This window comes from Mizuhopecten yessoensis, unplaced genomic scaffold (assembly GCF_002113885.1).
Source record: "Mizuhopecten yessoensis strain PY_sf001 unplaced genomic scaffold, ASM211388v2 scaffold10409, whole genome shotgun sequence".
In the NCBI taxonomy this organism is placed as follows: Eukaryota; Metazoa; Mollusca; class Bivalvia; order Pectinida; family Pectinidae; genus Mizuhopecten; species Mizuhopecten yessoensis.
In genome coordinates, this window is record NW_018408532.1 from 69,944 (window position 1) to 97,494 (window position 27,551).

General features: G+C 34.6%; 1 protein-coding gene across 1 annotated transcript; it reads left to right on the forward strand.

Moving 5' to 3' along the window:
* Positions 1-2,801: 2,801 nt before the first annotated feature.
* Positions 2,802-25,953, forward strand: LOC110460474 (homeobox protein Nkx-6.2-like). The gene is made up of 3 exons (XM_021513408.1): positions 2,802-3,827; positions 8,577-8,749; positions 23,356-25,953. The coding sequence occupies exons 1-3, from the start codon at positions 3,389-3,391 to the stop codon at positions 23,539-23,541; spliced, it is 798 nt and encodes a 265-aa protein (XP_021369083.1). The 5' UTR covers positions 2,802-3,388; the 3' UTR covers positions 23,542-25,953.
* The last annotated feature ends 1,598 nt before the right edge of the window (positions 25,954-27,551 follow it).

Genomic DNA, 27,551 nt, shown 5'->3' on the forward strand with positions numbered 1-27,551 from the left:
AAGCGTACTCATGATACTTATTTTTCCCCTTTCCATTGCATAGAATGTAAAATATCAAAGTATTTTGTCAAAATTATCTGAATAGAAAATGGTTTTAATTATCTGATGTGTATTCTTTTATAATTTGTATTTCAGTTTGAGGAATATATAATAATTGTTACCGTTCGTTTATAGTTTTTCCATTCTCCTTCGTTCTTTAACAAAAGACAATTCTCGTCTAAACTAAATTACTATTTGTAATATTGATCAAAAGGAATTTTAGATTGAGTAATCACTTCTTTTTATAATCGACATTCTATTTAAAAGATATCTATAACTGTAATCACTTTAGATTCACACTATCGTACGTAATGTATATGGTTAAGGATTACAGATCAATATCTTTTAGCACACATGTCCAGTTGTTTTGTGATTTTACAAAGTATGTTAGATGGCAGAATAGCCATTTCAATTTATCCTTCAATTTTGACGTGTTTTGTGTATAATTTGTATTCTTTTAATTTATATCGTTTTTAATTTGTATCTCATATAATTTGTTTTATGTACAAATTGTTTCGTGTATAGTTGGTATTATGCATATATAAATTTGTGTATAATTTACTTAGCTTCAAATTTGTATGATATATGATTCTTATTATATACAATTGCTTTGTCTATAATTTGTATAATATATAATTTGTATTATGTACAATTTGTACCGTATATAGTTTGCATCGTGTTCTATTGGTGATATGTGCTAGCACTAATTTAAGTTTGCTTTTTTTCTAAGGGTATCAATGCAATAAAAGATATAGTTAATATCTGTGTATGCTAAACACATTGTTATCTAGCTGTTTGTAACAACAATATAGGTATACTTTAATAACCTGAAAACTACATTAAAGGCTGTTTGGTCCCCCGCTCATGTATCATAGCATGGTGATTGTATTGGTTATTACACGATGGACTGATATCTGAAATAGTGTTCAAATTGTTATCTCTATTATGCAATACCCATCGCAAGTTTTTAATTCATGTGCTAAAAATGTCTAAAAGGTTGTCTTGAATCCAATTACCAATGTCTATAATTAATCAAACACTTAAGTAGTAAATGATACATTCCAGTCCTCGGTTATATCGTATTAAAATCAGATCAGTAAAATCAGATCAGTAAATTGCACGTTGTTAAGATCACAAATAAGTGTTTGTTGCCAACAGAATAATGTGAGTTTTCTCTCTGTTACTCTAGCCATTACTACCGCCTAGTACCTATCTACAGTGATTGTTTACTTGTTACCAAATCAACACAATTTGAACAATGATTTTACTTCTAATTTACTGTAAGTATAATGATACTTACATTCAAGGAACATTCTTAGGAATACTGAAAGATAACGTGCTTTATATAATATAATAACCTTAGGAATACTGAAAGATAACGTGCTTTATATAATATGATAACCTTTGGAATACTGAAAGATAACGTGCTTTATATAATATAATAACCTTAGGAATACTGAAAGATAACGTGCTTTATATAATATGATAACCTTTGGAATACTGAAAGTTAACGTGCTTTATATAATATAATAACCTTAGGAATACTGAAAGATGACGTTCTTTATATAATATAATAACCTTAGGAATACTAAAAGATGATTTTGTTTTGTGTCATATGTTTCAAGATGATCGCAAATACAAATACATTGCAAAAATGCACAACTATACCAGGGCTTAAACTGTTGTTTGAACAAAAAATACTTCATTAACACTTCACGATTAAGATGAAAAGTATTCAATAACAAATGTACAGCTTTCGTAAGTCATCTGTTGGAGCGTCCATGGTGACGAGCTGTCACCTGGAGGTGTGTAAGAAGACAAAAGAATAAAATAAAGCAACAATTAAACCATACAATGTTATGAAACGTCTCTTGGGTATGATGCGATTAATAAATTGCTTTATCGATAGTCTGGACTGATGAGATGGAAAAAAGGATAGGATAACAACATACGAACGCTAAACCGCTAAAAGTACAGTATAATAATTGTTCATGTGTAAGTGAGTGAAAAATATAATACATATCACCGAGATAATGCCGAAGTAATATACATCACATCTGGTATAAGTGTTTAATATACTTAGGGCTTATTCTTATTATAAGTTAACAGTAGTAGTTAAACGGCTATATTAAATACAAATGTTTTATGTATTTATAATTTATTATTACATTAAGTCCCTATAAACAGATCTACAGATGGACTCTTGACCATTCTGTTGACTTTACAGTTGTTTACAGTTTTATTGCCCTAACCTTTAGCCAGATAATGTCTAACACGTGCTGAGTCTTACTCTATTACTTTGTTTATATTAGAGAGATAATTGCACGGGGCTGTTCCCTATAGCTGTACGTAAGTAACGCAGTTATCGCGAGATAACGGGTCCTGTCAATTTAATATCACCACCAATACGACTTAACACTGAAGGAATTGGGGGGTCATTATTAAAAACTGAAGATATGGACGTCTGCATGAAATAGATATGTACTACCTGGACCGTTTAATTTTAATCTATCCACCATATACTTATCGCTGAGGGTTCGCTACTGTAAAGTCAGTGTTATCAAGAATGGAGGCGGAGACTGCCCAATCAGAACGCGCCGTCGATTAAGACCGTACGAGTAGATTTGACATTTAGCCAATCGCGTGGTGGGTTTCGCCTGTAGGGGAGGGACTTTAGTGTTTGGCATTAAAAAGTAATTAATCATTGTATAATATGTGATTGATCGCTGCCTCCCGTTCATTCCTACGGCACCGTACAAACTTGTGAAGATACCGGATTGGCAGTGATAAGGGAAAGCAACGTTTGATACATGCATCATATATATAGTACGGACCCTTAGGAGTCGATTCTTGTGTAAGTCGTATAAAGTGAAGGCCAACAGGGGGCTAAAGTGCAAAAATATAGATTTCAAAAACGACCCATCGGACAACGGCGATATCACGACGCTTCTTAAATCATCCCGAATTGTTAACGTCTGTCTACAATGTTGTCAACATGGCGAAAGAAAGCAGCATGTGCGCGGACACTCCAATGATGCTGGATATTACCTTATCTGGAACCATCAGATGTATTTGTCGTATTGATACTTTACTAGTTTAGCTCGGACACTTTCAGTTATTTGGTTTAGAATAATTGACTTTAATTTTTAACGACAACGTACGGATTATTTGGAAAACAAGCCTCCATAAGTATTTCTTTATTCTTTCTTTTCCTGTATTTAATTCTACATTGCAATTTCAAACTCGACTTCCTTACAATTTTGTTTGGGTAACAAAAGGATTATAAAATTTTGACTCTGGTAGCTTCTTCCAGCTGACAATTTGTGCTTAGTTCCGGAAGGACGTCGTGATGTTGGATTATTGTTCCAGTGACGGGTCCGGGACCTCGGGATACCATCCCAATCCCAGCCCCACAACGATGGCAAATTTGCTGAACATGGGTATGGACAATAGTCGTGTTGGTCAACCAGCATTTGTATTAAGTAGTCCTCCATTGGCCGCTCTTCATAACATGACGGAGATGAAGACTCCTGCCTCCTCCGCTAGCATGCTCACTCAATCCGGGTACTCGCAGGGTAACCAAAAACATTTTTCCTGGAACGGCACTCCCCATGGTATCTGTGACATCCTTGGTCGCCCTAGCATGGCAGCATTAGGACTTTCTCGTCTGAACGCGGCCGGGATGTATCTCAATTCGCAAGGACGACTTCCAAAGTTAGCGGAACTACCCGGCCGGCCCCCAATTTACTGGCCAGGAGTTATAAACGGTTCTAACTGGCGACCAACGGGTGAGTTTGGCATACTAACATCTTAAAATTGTCTTCAGGATTATTCGGTACATTTAAACTTAACCTCAGTTTCTGTTTCTTTATTTCCGAGAGCCATCCGACACATTGCTAAGATTTCATTCAATTACACCATGTAGTACCTGTACAAGAGATTCTGTTTACAAATTTTAATTAATTAAGTGGATGGTAAGCTTACTAAGAACCTTAAGTAATTTTCCATATCAGACATCGATTTTTTATAAGTTGTAAAGATGAATCAAGACGTAAGTTCAAATTCGATATGTACTTTTCCACGTTTTTATTATTGAATGTTTGGTAAGTTGTTTTAACTAATTACAAAATAATCTTATCTCCAAAAATGTGGCTAGTCCCGTCGATGAATTAAAGACTTATTTATTTGAAAAAATTGTAAGGTTTTGTTATATTGCCAAGTTTTTATTAAGTTTGATTTCTTATTTACCAGACAGACACCCATGTTCATATTGTCGCTAAATACTTATCATGTCTAAAAAAAACACTTATTACTTTCAAGTTAAATATTTATACCTCACCATATAAACACTAATTACGTATAATGTAAAACGCGAATTACTTCTCATATAGAGAACTTGTGATTACTTACCAAATAAAACAAAATTGAAATCATTGGTGCATCATTTAAATATGTTTAAAAAGGAATTGAAATTGACTGATATTAATGCTATTCCTGAGCTTATAAAGAGTGCGTTTTGTTACAAATATTAACTTAATGTAGGTTAATAAGTATCAGTATTTAAAAAAAAAATGACTTATACTTAACTGAATCATGAACTTTGATATGCTTAGTGATAAATTCGTCTTTCCGTCATTGAAGGAAATAATACGTTTTGTAAATAAAACAAAAAAAACAATATCGTTTGATAACTAAAAGGAATCTACTTTGTAATATGTAATATTGTGACACAATTAATTTAATAAAGGCTCCACCAAAACAATTTCAAACAAACCGTAAAAGTGGAATTTCCAAATACTGACAAGTATCAATTTTTATTTTCACAAAAATACAGGTTTTGGTATTAAAAAATATTTTTAGATGGAACGACCGTAATTATCTGAAGTGGTGAGTGTCCGGAGGGGTTGTAAGTGGTCGGTAAGAGCTGGTTAAGTGGCGAGTTTACACCGTGTAGACACATATACTGGGGTGTCGGGTCCGATTCCAGTCGGCGGGGTGGGTTGTCGGGGTAGCGGTGAGCTGACGTTCCCGGGCACGTCTGGCCCTTACAGTACACAAGGTGTAAATGTCGGGTGATTATAGTCATGTCTTACCGTATTTAGACGACAACAATTAAAGACTGTTTCACACAAACAAGAGATAAAGTACTCATCTACTCACCGCTTCGTATCTCGTCTGACATATTGTTTCTCCGAGACGTTCACTACTCGTAGCCATTCTAATAGATAGGCACACTTCAAATTACGTACATGACTATGTATATTTTTATTGAAGTAAAAAATAAAATAAAAAAAAGTTCTTTAAAATTAATATCAGTCAGAAGTTATCTTTTCTATTCGCTTTAAAACAAATTCAAATCACATATGACAAATTTCAACTACGGGTTTCGTGTATGTATATAATTTATTTATACATATTAAGCTTTCATTTGTAGAGTTCGTTTTGCTGTTTACAACCGGATTTTCCTTTAATTCGAAGAACGGTACACAGTATACGTATTGAAGAGACAAATCTATCATCATCAAGCCATATTTTAAAAACACTAGACATTGTTTTCCTACAACATACTTGTTCCCGATGAAGCTATTCTAGATGGTATAATGCGCTATCCAGATGTCGCAAAGAATGTTCCTTTCTATTGCTAAATAAATACCGTATTGTATAGCCATGTGCGTTCTCTCTTATCGCTGTTTCCACACACTTTGCAGAAATAAAACAAAATTATTTTGTTATTATTTTAAATGTCTAGATTTTGTTCTTTGATTTACTCTCTGTAAGAAAACTTGTATGTGGATAATGTAGAAGAAACCGTTTCTTGTGAACGCTTTACCGTAATATAATAGTCTGTGATGATGTTTCCAGATATACGTCACAATCTTTTCGTCACCGATACACGACATAAACGTCTGTATCTTACATTTGCTGTTCATTTACATAGGCAAAGTTTTAAAATGGTTTCCCAATTTCTTTTAATTTAAAACTAACCGGAGGATTTTTTCGATTATGTCAATGGCTTCATTTGTAATTCGTTGATGAAGCTTAATGTATCTTTAAATCATTTTTTGTATTTTTTGTTTGTCACTGTCATGATGACGAGACAAATGCAATTTAACGTATTCACATTTTAAAAGGTTTTTTGGTATGTATAAATATAACCTTTCTCTATGGGTATATAGTAGCAGAAACAAACAAAAAAGTGATTCCGGAAAGAATACGATATTGCTATTTAAATTTCCTGACACAATTTAAGCATATCTTTTTACGTCGCTGTTCATAATCAAACATTTATTTAAAATGTTGCTGATATATCTAGGCGAGAGAAATTTCTATCCACTTAAATCTTTTAAACAAATTTTTCTGAGTTTTTCTAATCGTGCAAAATCTTTTCCCTAAAATGTTTTTTCGTTTGATGTATCGAGGAGAATTCAGCGCGATTTTAGCCTTATCTTGATAGTTTAACATTTTAAATATCAGGGGAAGTTTACTATAGAACCTTGTTCCATCACAAGACAAATGATTGACAGGTTTATAGACCGCGTGGTCAATGTCAGTAGCCGGAGATTACGGAGGTGTATTTGTTTTGTGTCTGTAATTAATTTCCCACCTGGTTACTACAGGTAAACAGTTACCTGGGAAATTGACACGTGTTTGGTTACTACCCTGGTCATAATCGTTAGAGACTTAATTAAATGAAGTAGTAATATACTACAGACGTCAAACTGACATGATTATCGGTAGAGTCCCAGAGCAGGAACCGGAAATCATCTGTCTAAACGTAAAGTGCAAATAATACCGTAATTAATATAGGAATTATATACTTTTTTGTGAATGTTGACCTGAAGTTGGGTTTTTTTTATTTGTTTGAAATTCATTTATGCAAATAATTCATTATGGTTGAATTTAACATACAGTTAAAACTTGGTAAAATGACCCATAAAATATATAGACCTCATAGCATCCATTACCGACATAAAATGAACCGCCTATCGAATTAAATGAATTGATATATTCTAAAGTTATTCTTATTTTAATCTGTCATATTCAAAACAGTATTTTTTCACTAACGACTTAAATCTTTGGTTCTTGTTTTTCCTGTGTTCCCTCCTCTTGTTCCTCCCTGACTGGTGTCGTTCCATCATGATGAGGCAGACGTTTGATATTGATGCTAAAACTGACAGGCTTATTTCAGAGCCTAATATGTAAATATGTATTCCTGTCAGTGCGATGTCTGTGAGCCTGGACGTCAATCGATGTATTTAATGGTAAACGGCAGTGTTAGGGTATTTATCTTTAATCTTGTCTCTCACAACTATCAGCGTCTCTCACTCTGAGAGCAAACATCTCCCTAAGATGATACTGTAACGGTGGGNGGGGGGGGGGGGGGGGGGGGGGGGGCCTCTCGAAATTGACCCATTCTAAAACAGGCAATGTAATTATATGACAATGTAGCGAGTCCAGATGGCAATGTAACGGGATTGGATCAACTCACAATGAAATGGCACTGTAACGGAGACCTATGAAAGCCTGATAATATATGTAGCATTCTTACGGAATTTGAACTGACGGCACAGAAGAACCACAATAAATTTCCATCGTTTCATTGACCCCTCGCTTTCTGCTAACACTTTGACAAACTACCATACCTCCTTATTACACCAAAGTTTCATTGGGGGAAAAAATAGCGTTATATCGAGAAAACTTCACTGTACAGCAAAGATATATAAATCTGATGATAATGGGATGTTTATACTGTAAACATAGCTATTTTGACAGCAACGTTATTTTCGCGATAAGATGAATCAATCAACATTATGCAAAGAATTGTCTGCATAAACACATAAACAAGACTGTGTGTTAAAGAAATGAGTCTCCCTCCATATGACATTGTAATAGAGAGTGTATTTATTGTCATATCTACTCTTATTCTGAAAGTCACTATAATGAAATAGAGATATGGGAACAAAAATATGTATATTAAGCAATGTCATTCAATAAACAATAGTGCGCCCGGTATCAGAAACATCTGATAACAACGACGTGCCAACTGGCAATCATTAAATGCAATATGTCACAACAAACTGTGGAATTTGAAAGCATATGGTAAACAGAATGAGTTTTAAGACAATATCTATTGCTCTACATTATACAAGTTATATCAAGAAGTTCAACTCTCTTTGGGTTTGTAAAGAACTGTGTAGTTGAAGTTATTTTGTTCTGAGTCCTAGGCCTTTTCGCTATTTGTTGTTTGTAAACTACAGCAGGTTGTGTAACAGTTGTGGGTATTTCAGAAACTAGTGGGTTAGTTATAGAGGCTTTTGTTCCGGAACTCGTTAGTTAGTTAGTAATAATCTACAAGTATTAGATGACGGCTGGAAAGTTGTGATGGCGAAGGGGTGTGTGTATCAGGATTGGGTTGACAGGAAAGAATTGGGGGTGGCTGGCGGACTTAGATTTAAACAGTTGATTTTACTGATATTTCACGCGCGCATGGGAGAACATTTGAACGGCAAACAAAGAAACAAACATTTCTGTTCCAGGCCACAGTTCGGTAGTTGTAGACAAGGATGGGAAGAAGAAGCACACAAGACCAACATTTTCTGGGCAGCAGATATTTGCCCTCGAGAAGACATTCGAACAGACCAAGTACCTAGCAGGTCCAGAGCGTGCGCGCCTCGCTTATGCCCTCGGCATGTCGGAGAGTCAGGTCAAGGTAGGTCACTGTTTCGTCCGTCCGTCTGTCTGTCTGTATGTCTGTCTGTATGTCTGTTTGTTGCCCTATCTGTCTGCATGTTTGCAGTCGTGTTTGTCTTACGTCTTTGTTATTAAATACGATAAATTTAAGGATATCAAAATATAAAAACTATCTCTACAGTCGACAGATAAACTTGCTGAGAAAAAAACCCAGTTTTATGACAATTTGTAAAAAAAAAATAAAAAATAAAAAAGCAATAATGTTTACTACTAAGCTGAATAGATTTTATTCTGATAACCCAAATTTAACCAATGGTAAAAACGACAAGCAGAAATAAATTTTATCATAATCAATATAAAATCCAAGTGTGATCATGTGTAAGGATATTGATAAGTATTAATTTCAGTAACAGAACCCACAACATGCATATAGGTAAATATAGTCTGGTTCATTTTATCGGAGTTTCCTAAAGTTTGAATAGATCTCTGTAGCCAAATGTCAAACGAGATTTAGGGTTGACCTTACTCGCGACCGTTAAACAAATATGGGACGGCTGCGGACCAGTCAAAGATATAGCATTTCTTGACTCCTGTTGATAAACTACAGTCACATAAATACTTTTCAACACTATAAAAGTCTTAAACCAATATCGAACCGCTCGGTTACCGGGCTTTCTCGGACGGTCAACGCTGAATAAGGACATAGCAACATTGCAAAGTATCATTCACAAGTTAATTAAATTCGTCACCGGGAAAAAATCTAAAATGTAAACGTTTATTTACACGGATTTTCTTACAGCAATAGGAATTGTTTTATAAACGTGATAATATAAAACGTTAAACAGATGGAACCGGAGACATGTTCTAAGTTGATAAATATTTACGATAGTTCTTCATTTCTATGATCATGTCGGCCATCGTCGTGATAATTACAAAACTTTGATAGTTCTTTTGAGTAATTAGTACGATAAAACGAATAGTAATTAGGGTTAGATAACATTTAATTACTGATCACTGTAGACACAATGTGATGCTACCCCCTACCTAAATTCGCGGCAATACAAAGATAGCATGTTATCAAAGGCGCACTTGTTGGTGCTGTCCCGCTTTTCACATGTCTTATGGGTTAGCAGGATCTGTCCCGATTAACGTCATAACGCCAGCACGCGGGGTTCCTAACTTGTGTTTGATATAGCACGCGCACAGACCTGTCCTCCTCAGTAGATTCCCTCCAAGTCCCCTCAAATCGATGGCCCCTGCTGGCAGGGCCACGGGGCAATGACAGGCGGTACCCACCTACAAACTTTGGACCTCTTGTATCGATAGCTCCGACATTGGGGTTATCTGTTTACGTGTGCAAACGTCACGATGTGAGGATCATAAGCAACAATATTCTGTTAATTAAATCGAAAAGGAGATAGACTTCCACTTTCTAACCAGATAATACACGAACAAACAATGTTACAGTTTAACTGTAAAATGTCTAAGGAAAGAAAACATACATTCATCTTGATGTGTCAGTCTATTATTAACTCCCAAAAACAAAACGTTACAGTGGTGTTTAACAGTAAATTAAAGAACACTGGTTCGTAGTTTGGACAGAAAATGACATATATTATTTGACGTCAGTGAGATACTATATTATATAAGTTACCATATAATCCATCGAAATATGTTTATAGCATAATGTGATTCTTATAAAAAAAAAGGTCTTTAATTAAGACAGAAATGTATGCTTGTTCATAACGTATTTTTTACAATAGTGTATTTGTAAAGGGAATTTATATGTATATTTTTTGTTTGACTCAAAGTAAGCAAATGGTTGTACGGCGAACTACCCGGTATTGGGAATGATACGTACGAAACATAAACTTTTATCGAAAACGCCTGACCACTGTCAAACAGACTCTTGAAAATCAGTATGTTTTGATGAAAAGTCAGAATATGTTTGATGAAAAATGGTGTATGATTTGATGAAAAATCAGTAACTGTTTTAATGAAAAATCAGTAAACTACTTTGATGAAAAATCATTAACTGTTTTGATGAAAAATCACTTGGTATCTGTTAAAATCGGTATATGTTTTGATGAGAAATTATTTCTAGTGTGATTTCTGGTTTTGTTTCGATGGCCGTTGATGCTTTTTTCGATAAATCGTCGTTTAGACCAGACGTGTGGTATTATTATTAGTCGGGTTTAGTGTCTACTGGGCAATAAAATCCTGTATTGTGCCTAATTAATTAGAGATCCTCTCCTCTACATGGAAGGGGAGGGACCCTGAATTCTCTCGTTACAAACCCTCCAGATCAATTGTCTCGCGACCGTCAGAACGTGCGTCGCTCGACCTCTAATTATGATTAATGTGTTAACACGTCTTACAGCTTGGTGCCCGGCTTAACTTCCTGTTCCGGCGGGAAATAGACAACTGTCTGACATCACTTGTAATGGCGGGGGATTTTAAGGATTCGCATTCTATCTTCTTTGCCGATTCTGATACAGATGTTTATTGTATCAATGTGTCAATACAATCAAGCCAACTTGTCCGATATAGCCTCTTAGTGGTCGAAAGGTTTCTAGGACAGGTACAAAATAAACATTGATTGTCTGATTTTGTCACGGGGATATGTATTATAGTCTGAGATACACAGTGGCTATTGTTAAATTAAGACAATAACATATAATAAAAACGTTGTTTTATTTTCATATGACGTATTGAGGGGTATATCTAAGTCATGCTGCAATAACCAAGGGCACGTTTGCATGGGACAAACTGGAAAACAGGAGAAACAAACAAAGGACAAAACATAGGATAAACACATTAGACAAAGACATGACAAAAACAGGACAAACAGGGAAAACAGGGGAAAAACAAACAAGGAAAACATGACTATAAAAAGGACAGACAAATTAGACAAAGACATGACAAAAACCTAGGACAAACAGGGGAAAAAAGGGGGGTAAACGAACAAGGAAAACAAGACTTTAACGCATGTGACAAACATATAGGACAAAGAGGACAACACATACAGCATGCAAGACTTACACATACGACAAACAGGCCTAACACACAGGACAAACAGAACTGGCACAGGAAAAGGGGACAAATAGGACTGATACATAGGACAAACAGGCCTAACGCACAGGACAAACACAACTGGCACAGGAAAAAGGGGACAAATAGGACTGATACATAGGAAACACAGGATGACACTTAGGAGCAGGACCAGTGCAAACTATATAAAAAGCCAGTATCACACAAACCAACTAATAATAATAAAACTCTGTTCGAAATACAATTATGACAACCCTTTTTATTGAAGCGGGACAATGTATTTAATAAGAAAATGTGGGATTCGAAAAAAAAATACTTATGCTTCCTTCTATTCATAATGTGTGGAAGCGTTTAACACGTGCGTTCATCATTTGCATGTGTATTTCACATCAAACAGAACAAGGCCCATGAGAGTGGGGTGTTTACGTTACCAAATGAGGGTTAATTCCTATATAATTGGTATAATTAAGCAGACATCTCTACCCAGAAGGATTCTAAGATAACACGATTCCGGTCGGTCTCATCAATAACCACTGCGAGGCCGTATTTGTATTTATTTAAACAATTTCTAGTTTGGTAAATAAATAAATCTGGCTTTGTATGCGTCTGGTTTTTCTGACCGTTCTAGCGGCGCTCTCTCAGTGGAGCGCGTGTGTAACTCTATGTACAACAAGTAAAGCTAGTTTACATGGATCATTTCTTCACATCTATTCCACCTCCCAATTTGTCATTGTCATTTCCATCGTCGCTATGATAATATTAAGTAGGTATCTCAAAAGAATCTAACGATACAGACGATATTGTTTTTACCTTTTAACACCACAAACGCCATTAAATATTCATCAACACGGATGCAAGTATTTTCCCTTTGAACTAAGTTTCATTAATTATCAATTCTGCAAATTCACCATCCTGACCCAAATGATAGACAGTTGCACTGTACACGTGCGTAGACGAAAACAGTTTTCACTCACTTCGCAATATAGTATTGACTAACAGCAAATATGAAATATAACCGAACGGAAAATGTTCTCAATGGTATATTATGTACTAAAAGCTTATTTTATTCTCGGGAGAATCAAAGCTCGAACAAATGATCCAAACGAACTAATTGATAACAAATGGAATTTTTGAATTTTTTTTTTCGATTTTCTTAATTTTGAAAAACATTCTTTCAATTTTTATTATGCATTATTAATAAGTTCCGTTATTGTGTTACTTTTATGAGCGCGAACCTCACTCTTATACTGTCATGTCACTTCAATTATTTCATCTTAAACACATTTTAAACACACTTTCAGCAAAACTGAACATTAATTTGGTACGGATGAAATGATACCGCGGAATTATTTAATATCTTCATGGTTATTATAAATCGAGTACGATATTAGTTGTTGAATATTTCCCGTTTCTGAAATTCCTTAAAAATGAATGAACAGGAAATGATGTATGATTATAAGGTGTTAACACTGCACTAGGCCTTGTTGATGGATGTTTGTGTTTGTCCAGCTTAGTCCACACTTGTGGCCGGAATCTCTTTCGGTGTATTACGTGGAATGTCCACCATAGGGTCAGAAGTGGCCGAAATCCCTTTAATCTCCGTTACATGGTCGGGGCTGGACATGGTCACCTCTTGTAGAGGAAGCTGTCTATTCACGCAAATCCGTGTGATGTGTAAGATGAATGAAATACCCATATGGAAATAGAATTTCCCGGACAATACTGGTCATTTCTTAACATCTGACCGCTGTCCACTTGACGATTATCAGACCAGTGTTTGAGTAAGTCCTTGATTACGAGAGCAGGGTCGGCATCCTTTGATGACCTGCCCCACCCGAATCCTCGGACTGACCATATCTGTAACACCTTTGTCCGAATCCTTTAGCCTTATCTAGCGTTTCATTGACCACGACTGGACAGGCCCCATCAATCCCCAATATCCAATTAAATGAAGTTACTCGCTAATGCGTTAACGGACAATCAAAGTGTGTTTTATCGCCGTTTTCATTATCGCTATAATAACGGTAGACTATTCTGGCCGGTCCCTCAGATACGGGGAGGGGATGTGATTGGACTGGGCCGAGTGTCCGAACGACCGATATCTAAGGGGGCAATTTGGATTTTAACCGGATATTTGTGAGAATTTAGTGGGTGGAGGGAAGGCATTATATGATAATTTATTTTCTATTAATTTCATTTCTATTTTTATACTTTATCAACAAGTATCAAACTAATTACTAACTGATATATAAAATCATGCACCTCTCATTACCTTAAATTAAAATTCGCCATCAAAATAAGTGAGAATATTCGTTGATAGACATGTTTAAATTGATTTAATTTAATTTTAACTTAGATTTGTTTGCATTTGAAATGTTGATTTATGTATCTGTGGTGTGAAATATGCAGAATTTCAAACGCTGATAAAACCGACGACCTATATATTACAGCCCCTATTTAAACTTATGTAAAAATTTAACTTTTGTTTGCATTATGTATACATACGTTATATAAATAAATAAGTATACTCTTAAATGTGAATGACCATTTTTAACATAGCTTAGTATACACAAAATTCTTTCACACAAATTTTATCGAGAGTATGGAAAGTGTTTTTTTTACAACTTTACATCTGTGTTAAGTTCTTGTCACTCCAATAACTAATCACACTATTACTACCCTAAATAATTTTCACTAACGAAACATTACATGTTGCACGTGCTTGTACCAGTTCTCTGTGGTCAATTTCAGCCTTATTAGTGCATTTCCTTATTAATATTCGACCCTTTCTCTTTAAGCCAGAATGCAAAACCAGGCCCGAGGAAGTCTAACTTACACCCAAAAATATGAATTTTTAAATTATAATGTATTTAAAATCTTTTTTAATGTAAATATTTTATTTATTTTATTGTAATTCATAACGAATTTGTAGCTAGCCGATATTGCATAGACTCTGACCACCTGTTTGACCGGGAGAACGCTTTTATCTACCCGAGATTATTTCAAGTAGCCCATGCAAAATAAATCTTTCATTTTCCGCTCCTATTTTCATAAAGTGATAAAGTGAAATCTTATAGATATTTTGCGGGTTTTATGTTTATCCTCAGATGGAATATCATATACTTATATATATAATGTTTGGAAGCTTATCGCCGATGTAAATAAGTACAGAGATTATTTTAAAGTCGTTCTATCGATAAATTGTCGGTTATAAACAACACACGCCGGTAATAATACGCCAATTGATCTGTATAGAGCCTTTTGGATTCTAATAATAATAGACAATGATTGTGGTAGAATCCAACAGAAGGTTTATATTAAATATTTGAAAATAATCGCCTAGACGATTCAGCGATGTAACATCATGTATTTCCCGGGGTTTCAGGCGGGTTGACTTTTCACCCATATTGCTTCAGTATTAGTAGTATGTAGATTACAAAAATATCCTTATCTGTTCTGTTGTAATATTGTTCCGGTTCAGCATTTTAAAGATTGATTTGACTGGACTAAAATGTGTCATTACTTTACAGTTTACACCATAGCTATCAACCGAAACTAAAATTAATTGGTGTGAAATTCAATTGTATAAAATTACAATTTTCTTGAAAAAATACGTTTCACTTAGATATCGTTCTGTTTGTGTGTCGGTATAACATTTTGACGCCATTATAATGAACCACTTACACTCTTTTCTTAGCTTATGACGAACACATATGCGTAGGCTATTGTTACTTAGTATTTAGTTGTTCTAATTAGGTTAGTTTACTCACACATAAATATTTACCTATATTATACGAAGTCGAATTAACAATGTGTCCATATGTGTATTTCTACTCACGTACAAAAATAAGTGAGTGTGTTTACTTGTATTAATCAACTTCATGTGTGAGCGTGTTCTCCGCTGTACAAAACTTACCTCAGATAGTTGACATACATCATAAACTAAGCGCGATTTAGAAGTAGACAGATAGTTAGCTGTCCGGCTATTACTCTGCCACCTAACCTACCTCGTATAAATCTATGAAATCAAGGCAATATAATGAAATACTGATAAACCTTTTTGTTCCCAAAATCAATCAAAATTCAAAACCATCAATTGAACATTCAAACAATCTTTTTAACACATATTTAATACTTCCCCGATACTAATCTTCATTTGTCATTTATTTTTTCAAATTTGTTTCCATATTTTCTTTCTCATACCAACCGCAGTGCCCATTTTTAACAACCTCTATATTTCTCTTAAGGATTTTTCAGCAGTGCCTAAGAATTCTTTAAAAAAAAATGTATGATCAAGCATCCCATCTTTAGTTTCCAAGAGAAAATTGTGCGAAATCTGGACAACTTTACATAGATTTTCAAACTCCACTATTGCATGTAAACGTCAACTCGTTGATATGGCATATTCTATCAATTAAACAAATTAATACTTTCATAATAGCGCCAGGGGAGTATATAATATTTAAGAAAAAATAATAAAACTGTGATTTAAGCATTCAGTTGGAGGTTTGGGATTTTGATTACTGTGGAGCAAAAACGAGTCTTAATATTCCCTATGATGATTTGTACCCCTGAATACAGGCCATACCACAACTATGGATTTCCCAAATTAGGCTGTTTCGGTACCACTATCTGTCCAGAAAAGAGGGGGGAAATATAGGAAAGAAAGAATATTCACTCATTGTTTGCAATAAACGGAAAACATGGTGTTATGCACAATGTCAAACAGCTAGCAAAGAAGCTTATAGATGAACAGTGCTTGCCAGACGACTGCCTTGCCTTCTCTGGCCAGTAGGTAATAATATAATGTCAATCGGACATGCACACTGGACGCCCCACGTAGTTGGGAAATCATTAAAGTACATTTTTGCTTGTCGAACCTCTATGACTTTTAATCAAATGAATAAAATACTACCAATTTACGATGAAAATCCCCTTTATGTAGCATTATCCGGTGTTATTGTTTATTCATCGTCAGTAAACATCATGGTTAAGACGTTACGGCGTCGAAGGGTGTTAGCAGGGTCCCTTGAGTCCCCTCCCAGACAATGGGCCTGCCTCTTCACGAGGTCGCTTGTGTTCCTGCCAAGACAAAAGTATGTGTTTCCGCGACCGTTTCTCTATAGCCAACCTACAACTTTAGACTCCGACATTGCGATTTAAACTGGTTTCCAACTTAATTAAGACATGTTTATTCAAATCAAACTGTTTATAAAATCTGTTCAAAATTTAATGTTTTCACACTTAAAGAAAACAGCCTGGTTTTTATAATGATCCCTCAAAGGGACTTTGACAATACAGTTTAATACTCAACATAGCAAAGATCTTGTGCGTTACAAAACATTTATATACCCATTGTAACATCTGTAGCGTTCATGGCTGTCTCTGACAAACATATACGCTTTTCTCTCCCTCAGGTACAAATTTTATGTGCTATCGCTTTCCGCGGATTTGACTTGATTCGCACATCAAGTTCAGGCGATTAGATTTTATTCGCTCATCAAAGACCATTTGTAGAAGCTACCCACAGATGGTGTGATTCGGTCACACCTTCCGCCATTCACGAAGTACAATGTCGCGCTGTAATAAACCAGCATCTAGTCCACAATTTTTTTAAAATTTTTTCCGTATTCTGGGAAATAGGGCTTGCTACAGCTATCAGTAATCACCTTTACTACAGAGGGGAAAAAACTCAAGCATTACAGAAATAAACGACGCTGAATGCGGAGTGTTTTATGCGTAATTTGTTCTCGCTGTTGGGTACCATTTTGAAATTGGGCGGACGCATTTATACGGTGTGTTAGATTATGCATAAATTGGAAAATCGTAACATTTGATATAATTGATATTTTTTAATCTCATAAAAGCTGTGTCTGGTTTTCTTACCCGTGCATGAACGACAATGCGAGAATAATTTAACTTTGAAAAGGTTATATTATACATGAAAACTTTATGTTATGAAAAAAAAAAATAGGAAAAAAGTGCTGAAAATCAAATATTGATAACGACATCTGTATGTACATTTGATATGATCTTAATATAATTATAAGGTTGGATTACTTAAAGTGGTGCTGGCAGAATTTGTGGCACACTTCATTAATCTATATTGACATTAATGCTTATATTAGTTTGTGTTTCACGTGTATATGGACATAACCAAATCACAGCGATAGTATAAACATGTCTGATAGTCATTTCAAAGACGAATGTCAGTTTCTATATAAAAAAAAATGCATTTTTAAAACCCTACTTCATTGTATAAAAGACCATGCTGTTCATGTATTATTGATTTTAAGGTTCCTACGATTAAGAAAAACGTAGGATTGTCAAGCGTTTCTGTCTAAACTAAACGTTCAATATAGACAGAAAGTAGTATATAAAGTATAAACTCATTTATCTGTATTCAAACTGTCTATATTACCTGGTCAGGTTATGAGTATGATAACTGTTGTTAAGCACGTGTAAAATAAACAGAATACGAAGCAACCTTTGATATATTTACTCGTGACCAAAATAGGAACCTGTTCCTTATATTTACAGTACTTTTCTTTTAATGAGTCGTACTTGTTTTAAAAAAATCTGTCTGATCATCGGAATGAGATTTCATTTCCGATATATATTTGTGGTCGGTTAAATAAATGTAACAGCCCGAAATTCGCATAAGCTTTCGAAACTCCGCCGACATCTTTTGTTGATGACGTCACAATATTGTGACTTTTTCGCGGAAAAGTTGCAAAACCAGGCCCACATGTATCGTCATGGAAACTTGTTACGTTCTATGTTAAGGCTATGAGATGATCACTCCACTCAACGGGGACAATGGGTTTTGAGTGGATATCAGTGTAAATTGTTGATATTTATCTATATATAAAATAGATATAACCCGTCTGTCATAGGAATAAATATCTCTATCTAGATTAACTCTCAAACTGGTTGTCACAGAAATTAATGTTTTATAGGTACTCAAATCGTCATAGAAATTAACATAAAATAAATAAATGCTTAAACTGTTATAGAAATATGGGTATTTTATTTATAGATACACACTTAAACTGTCATAGAATCAATGTATTCATAGATACATGTTTTTCTGTCCACACTGCATGTAATGAAACATAATCTTTTTATATATATACCAAATCTGTCTGTCATCAAAATAAGTATAGATTTATATATAACCACCCCAACTGACTGTCAAAAATATTTTACATCTAAAAACAGATACACAAACTTTCTGCCATAAAATAATCTATAAATAGATATCCAAACTAGCTGCCATAGAAATTGATATTTAATTATATTTAGAAATCCAAACATTAGGGGGGAACAGTTCTTTGTGAGGTTCACTTGTCAAGTCGACTTTTAGGTGCTCGGGATAAAAGTTAGAGGTCAAAATAAGAGGTAAAATTCTAAAAAACAAATAGCGGGGTAATCTGGGGGTTTTTTCCCAGTAACCGGAAGTAAATTTTAACAGTGGACTCGCCATTGGAATTACTCGCTTACACACAAGCTTCACGCAATGAATCTACCTCTGATTTAAAAACAAATAACTTGATTACGTCCTAAAGCCAAGTTAATATGTAGGAAGGGGGCATTATAAATGTACGTAAGTGGTGCTAAGTGTGTTCCCCTTCGCTTGTCATGGCCGTCAGTCACAACATCCTAGCTTGCTCCCTTTGACAAGTATGATATATGTCTCTGTTTTAAGCTGATAGAGTGGATTTACTTCAAATCATTAGCTCAATGTCATACTTTCTGTTCAAATATATCCACATTTGTTCGTCTGGCCTAAGCCATTTCTGTGTTCTCAGATCGTTTAATGGGTAGCCTGACATGCCTCACTACATCCAAGCTCTCCTAGAATCTCTGGTGCTTTGATATACTTCCCTGGTGCATTTACCACTTAATAAATGAGCAGTGAATCACAGCCATTTCAATATTATGACGTAAAAGAAATAAAAGAGCTCTAAGATGTTACAATGGGCTCTAGAAGCCTGATTTGCAGCATTGTACACAAGATATTCAGTCCCGAGTTTGAGCAATCGTTTAGTGTCTGTTAGCTCATTTGCCGCCATTGATTGGCACCATGAACAGAACGTCGGCTTCCTAGCGGGAGACCCATAACGTCGCCAGCAAAACAGCCCGAACGCCCTCTCGTATCAACTATGTATTTCTATGAGCGTTAATGAAATTTGATACGATTTTTGAATTAATTTCTCTTTTCCTGTTCCTGTTCATTCAATTGATTTTACTTCCTATATGCCCTAATTAATACACGCTTAATTAGGTAAACAGTACAGCGGGACCTGCGCCTGATGATAAAGTTGTCCATCTAACTATTGGTCCTCACGAACATGGCGTCCATGGTCTATCCAAGTAACGCACATCATATAGGCACCCTTTCACACCAGTATATAGAATTGCTAGATTTTATTCAACTGGAAACTAATGGCAAAACGACTAACCATTTCAACTTTTTCGTTATTTTCCCAATCGAACAGTTATTTAATGAAGCGTTCCTCGAAAGGATATTAAGTGTTTCAAGTAAAATTTGATAAAAGCTTAAACGAAAAATAATGTATTTGAGTCAAATTGTAGCTACTTAATCCTGTTTAAAAATGGACGATCAGATCACCCTCTGTTTTGTTTTACAAACACATCTTCTGACTGTGTTAATTAACAATTGAAACATCACAAAGCAACTTAAGTACTATAAATTTATCTTTAAACAGACACCTTCCTTTTCATTTTTATTAAATAATACGATTTTTGGTTTCATAGTTAATAGCATCAACTATTAACCATTCACCAAACGTCTGTGNCCAAACGTCTGGGGGGGGGGGGGGTGTAGAAGAGAGAAAACTTCCTATAATAAGCCACGTTTTTCCAAAAAAAAGGGAAAAAAGGGATTTGTCTTAATTTACAATTAAGAAAAGTTATTTTAACTTTTCACCAAGGTTTAAAATCGTCCGCGAGTTACAGATTTGTCGGGTATCTCCGTTCATCGTGTAGTTTGTGAGCATATTGTGTTTATTTATATTATAAAGTAGTTTTTGTTTTAACCTTACGAACTTATTACCGGCGAAAAGCTTGCTTTTAATGATTTGTTTGCCTTCATCAACCCTACGCCGACAGGGAGTTTGACGACACTGTCGGCCAGACGCTTCTGTGGTGTCAGGGTTTTCCAAATGTTTGTACGGCATACGGATCCATCATAAAGACTGAATATGATCTAAAGTACTGTGACATTGGTTTCTTGTCGCTTATCGTTTTGCTATTTCTAAAATATATTTAAACGAATGAAACATAAATTGTAAAATAAAGTAACATGTTATATATTTCCTTTTCATAAACAAAACTAATATCTATTAGTATACTATACTAAACAACCTATCAACTGCGGGTCCTCCTATCGTGGCTCGGAACTGATAAAGCCGCCGACATCTAGACATGGCGAGCTTTGTTGTATCAAAACAGATATAAACTCTCCATTCGTTGGGATCTTAAATTTATTTGTCCATGAATTTAGTTTTCTCACAGATTTACAAAATCCCTCTAACACCGCTACAACAGATCGTAAAAACATTAGTCAGTACGCTCGGCCCGTCGTCTGTAGCCGCCGCCGGAGACTGGGTGGAGAAAATACCTCTCATACTGGTGTTTGGGACAACCGACTCTCTAAACAATATATACACACTCATTATATCCCCTCCGCGAACACACAAACAATGCCAATCTTTCCCCCCTCCAAGTTGTCCCAACGAACCGTTTTGTGAGTGTTTTTACTTTACAATTAACTCCAACCTCCAAGTTCAGCGGCTGATTCCAGCACGTCTTAGATACAGGAAGCGACGACATTGCATTCCTTAAATTATTTACAACCTTGATTCTGTTAAATCTATTTGTATATGCTAACCGTGTACAACCGAGGGCAACATTCTTCTTGTAATAATTGGAGATTTGCGCATTCGAAAATACAACTTTAAAGAGGATGTTTTACATACATATAGGCGACAGATGTCGGTCCATGTTGAGACCTATGTACACTCTAATATGGAAACGCTTTTAAATGTATGACTTTTTTTCGTTCTTGTACACAAACTTTTTATTCCTTCTAATGGACTGATTCGTTCTGCTTATCTTGACGAGTACAACTAAACCTCGTTAGTGTGGACTCTTTGTTATCTAGAGTATAAAAGTTCAGAACATCGAATTTTAATATCATTGAAATAGTAATTGCAAAATGATATTTCTTTAATTTAGTAAAATTAAGCAGCTGGAAAAATGTTATGCAGTATCCGGTAAAGTCATGTATCAACTATACTGACTTTATTTTATTCTTGATTAAACAGTCAAAATATGGATTTAAAAAANGGGGTCTTTTGTAGTTCATACTTGTGTTCGTTGTTTATTTGTTGAAAACAAAAACAAGAAAAGCCAAAAGAAACCAATTTCGATAATGTTTAACTCAAAAAAGAACACGAAAAATCTATAATCAAAATCGATACATAAATAAAATAAATATGGGGTTTTTTATGACATTAAAGAGTGTATTTTCTACTCAATGAAAAAGGGGAACAACAACAAAAATTAAGGGGAAGCAATTTAGGGGAGATAACTAAAAATTATATTCTGGACGCGTTATTTAGTGCGTGATATAATGGGAGAATGTCAACATCCTGTGTGGACATAAAATGGGGATTTAATCGCTGTGTTCCTTCGTGACACGGACTGACTTAACAGCCGCTATTATCTACACGCTTCCGACTTTACCTCCATAGCTTTGTCACATTCTAAAAGTCCAATTTAACAGTATCTTAAAATATCCTATTTTTCTTCGATTTCGAATAAAACACATTTAATCTTTCTTTAAATATTTCAGTGACTCTTTTATACGATTATTGTCAATAGATCCGTTTGCTAACTCCCATATAGACAAACAGACAAAAGGATTTATGTGCTAGCACCTGGGTTCTAACTTAAAATTCAAATTCTATACCTCGTAAAATTTGGATGTCTATTTTTCTAAAGGTCGTTTTCCGACCTCTTGAGTATATTTCATCGCTAATAGAAGCATCTTTGGGTTTAATGGATCATTTCTGTCAATGGAGAACGACCCATAGAAATCAGAGTAAGCCATTCTCGCAAAGTGCTGTACAAGTGTACCAAGTAACCCACTAGTGCTCGAATATACCCCTCCTAATGGTCTAAACATAAGCAGGTTCTTTATCGATTTACTATATTTTATTATGCATGATATCCGGTCAACAATTTTATTATTATTTCCTTGATAATTTATGCTGCAAACTTCTCTATTTTCACGATAATATTCCGAACATAGATTTTAATAAGAGAGAAAAAAACATTATATTGAATTTTTCCTTCGTTCGTTTTGAACTTCATTTTTGGTTATTTTGTTGAACACACAGCAATTGTTATACAAGGAGATGCATTTTCGCAATTTTAAGAAGCTTGTTTCTTCAACCTTTTGGGGGTCGTTTTCTAACAGTTTTAAATGCATTATTCGTGACGAGAAACACATTCAGTAGTTGACATTTTGTTTGTTTATTGTAGGTATGGTTTCAAAATAGGCGCACAAAGTGGAGAAAGAAGCACGCTGCAGAAATGGCCACTGCAAAGAAGAAACAGGAACAAGCAGAAGAAATGGATGAAAACTCCGAGGACATGGAAGATGATGGATCAGACGAAGACAAATTGCAGGACAGACTAGACGATTTTCTGGAACATCAAGGTTTATAGGTGTTTAGTTACCATAATAATCTTTAGTGATGGTTCCGATAACGACACTCATGTCACGTAGTACACAATCTATGATGACGTAATACAGAAACACGTCACCTAGAGCGCTGAGTGAGGTGACGTAGATAGATACGTCAGTATAAACATGTACAATGGTGACGTAGAGAGGGTCACGTGACTGGCCCTTATAGTGACCAAAGAGTGGTCAGAATTCCGGAATGAAGAGCAACGGTAGGCAGTAACCTTACAGACCTTTGATGTGTTATGATAAACTACAAGAATGATATCATTTGAATCTCAGAGGTCGTGAAGTGCATTTTCACCTATCGCTGCAGTTGATGACGAGTGAAGCAATTAATCCGAGCTTAGTGTGAACTGACAAAATATTGCACATTGAAGACCTTGAGAGCTAAACCGATCTTAGTTCTTATTGAGTTGAAGATGACATAAGAGGATTCCCGCGCTGCCACGTGACGTCACAGATAACGACTGCTTGTCGTCTGCTTCTTACGACGAACAATCCGACAAAGGTCGTGTATTCCATACAATATATGTGTATCAAATCATGAAACGCCAAAATTTTCATAAACTTTTGTTTTAATTTTTGTCATGTTGATGCAAAGTTGTAAACGATAGTTTTACAACTGAAAAGTATTTTACGACGAATAAACAGTTTAACTTCTAAGTCAGTGAAAATGACTTACTTATTGCATACCCGACCAAGGCTTTCTCTCGTAACTCACCAAATATTGACAAAGGAAAGCCTATATTCATTAGGATACCATTTATCAAGATTCAGCTATCGCAAGCTTATTCTTCGTTTACCGTATTTGACAGTTGCTTCGGAATGTGCAATACCACGTCCCAGTGCTAGACTCGAACAACGCTCTCCACCTTCGAAATTTAAAATTTATAGTTTTAACACACCCTTTCGACCTGACGAATGTCTCTACTCCTTGGTAGGGGGTGTATTTTATCATAAAAATCATACAAGAGAACGATGACTTTCTCCAAGGTTTGTTTTAGGTCGTGATTTGTTGCAGTTAAATGCCAGTCGTACAGGCGTGTGTGGTATAGGGATATAAGACTATGTTATCCGCTCTTATGTAAGACTTAACATTTGTACCTGTGTGCACTGACAGGTATACCTCGGACGATAACGCTGCTGACGGGGGGCAAGTCAGATAGCATTTATTACGTGCTGGAGCCACCTGCTTTACTACAAGCTGACCAGGAACGTGAGGGATAATTCATACAGACACTATCTCTAAATCATACAAAATGACTTGTAAAAGTGTGTGTACAGTTCAAAATCAATCCGGGGATTTTGGGTTTGACATGCAATTATGATGTCAGAATAAATCCGATGATTGATGCTGCGGATGAAACGTATGCCAATTGTATTTATGTTACATTGTACTACCATACCTGGCAAGTCACACATAGTTTTATTCAGGCTCAGAGTATCGTTTGATAGAGAGTCAGTAATAATTCACGACTTTGGAACGTAACGCTATGAAGTTTAGGACTTTACATTCATGCTGATAAATAACCTCGTTTACGGCCAATAGCAGATCCAGATGAATATTTACCAAGAGCATCATCAATGTTGTAAAGCAATTTGTAATCATGTAGGTGTGCAATAATTAATCATATCATAAATCGTAAAAATAAAATTTTAATAAAACAACAAAATATGACCGCAAACAGATGCTAACAAGCATGTGAAAAATATTTTGATAATAGATTAACGTATTGTTTATATAAATCAATTGTTTGTTAAAACAAATATCGACATGAATTCATGATACATAAAAACCTTTTAATAATACAAAGTATACATAAAAAGAAACTATTGATATCATTCTATTTCATGAATATATATTAATCCGAAAACGAAATATTTTCCATCAAATTTGAAAACGATGTTAATGCGCGTTTTGTTTCGGTAGCGTAATTTTGTTTACATTTTATAAGCAGTACATAAAGTATAGCTACAACATACCAATTCACAAACTGCAATAAAATATTACAGGATACAAAAGTACACAGGTGCGTGTCGAGTTAGCGACTGCCCTGGTTAAATAAACTACTAATCTGGTGGCGATAAGCAGTCATTCATTGAAAGGATATTGTTTCTTTAAAATCCAATAGTGTTTCTGATATAATACAAAATCGATAAAGTTTTATTTATTTAAGGATTTTGGACTTCCTAACCGAAACACCATGCACCTGTCAACTCTAAAAAAAATACTAAAATAAACGACAAAATATTTTATCCAATCCAATGAATACAATTTTTGAGAATGAATGTGTTTAAATAATTGTTTTAAAAAAGATTATTAATAAATAATTGTTGATATATCGATATTACTTTATGATTTCCTTGGATAAATCAGACATATTGTGTAAGTTTTGAGAAAAAAAATCGTAGTATAAATTTACAAAAATGCCATTGGCATAATTTATGTATATAAATTAACAGAAAATACTGATAAGTATCATTTATGTATAATTATGCTCGTTCAAAAAAACAACAATAATAACATGCAAATATTTAAATTAGCATGGAAACGTTAAGCAATATTGCGACGAGTTTATTATCATATTTTTGATTTACCAAATAAACAATTCATTTATGACAGGACTTTTTAAATATATATCAGTATATATATATAAGAGAACAGCATGTAAATCCTATAAACAATGGTTAGGAATGAGTTAGGAGATCGATCACTGCCGTATTTTTAGCTATACAACAACACACTGATATTTTGTCGGTCATGTTTTTAACATTGGCCGAGACGTGGGCGTGACTTTTATGTAATAAACAAAACGGATGAGAGGTGATGTAACAAGATTCTAGGATAGCAATCTCATGCATATTTTTGTTTTATTTTTATTTGTTTTTCGACTCTGAGAAAACTTGCTTCTCTGTGAGACCTATCGCTCTATGATATTGTAAAATATCTCACGTGGATTTTTCATTATGAAAAATTTATCTTGGATTAATTAATTTTATTCATGCAATATATATAGACAGATCTTTTTCTAGATCATTGTTTTATTGTTATTATTGTGTCAAATCAGATCTAATGTTTTCTCAATATCCTAAATAAATTAATCGGATGGTATCGAAAGCTTAACATGTTTAAAATTAAAACTACTTATGATTATGTTTCCTGAGTTTATTATAATCATTTTGAAATGTCGCTTTCTGGTGAAACATGAACGCAAGGTTAAGGAGAAAACTCGTAGTTTGAGAACAAATATACATCGATGCATGATTATATTATGTAATTACCATGATAATTAGATTGAAGATTTTATGACTTGTATTGTAATTGACACGATTTTATACACGCGTGTTACACGTACGAAATAGCTTTGTGATACATGACATATTGACTATGATAAATATGCTAACTTTTGTTCACAAAGATTTAATAAAGAAATGTCAGTAATTTATGTGTGTGTTTCTTATTTACAATGTAGCAATGTCGCTGAGATTGTCCACATGGTCACAGATAGGGTTGCTTAGTACAGTCCACGCCAGATAGACACTGAATAATTAACTACCTTGTAAAGTGTGGGGTCAAGATACCTACAGAATGATGTTAACATTTTTGAAATCGTATTTTAATTAATTGAATTGTAATTAAGGACATTTAGATGCTTAAAATTATTCTATTCCTCTCTAAAAAAATATAATTTTCCATAACTTTACATATGCATGGATATACATGTGTACATATGTCTAAAGTAAACAAATTTTACAACAACATTATATCTTTTTGTGACATTGATGACATTTATGACCTTAGTGTAACATTTATTCTGAAAAGTTTGAGATTACCTACTAAGCTTATAAATTTCTGAACCTTGATATGAATACAAAGTATACCAGAAAAGCTTTGAAAATATCATCGAGTTGTATCCAAATTAATAAAGTTTAGAAAACATTTAATTCAATGGTTTATGATTATTTATTAAAAAAAAAAAGAAACACC

Bases quoted from the DNA above. Each gene is read 5' to 3' on its own strand.
- LOC110460474 (XM_021513408.1), top strand. From the start codon at position 3,389: ATGTTGGATTATTGTTCCAGTGACGGGTCCGGGACCTCGGGATACCAT. The intron at 3,828-8,576 runs GTGAGTTTGGCA...TTTCTGTTCCAG, and splicing joins TTCTAACTGGCGACCAACGG to GCCACAGTTCGGTAGTTGTA. The intron at 8,750-23,355 runs GTAGGTCACTGT...TGTTTATTGTAG, and splicing joins TGTCGGAGAGTCAGGTCAAG to GTATGGTTTCAAAATAGGCG.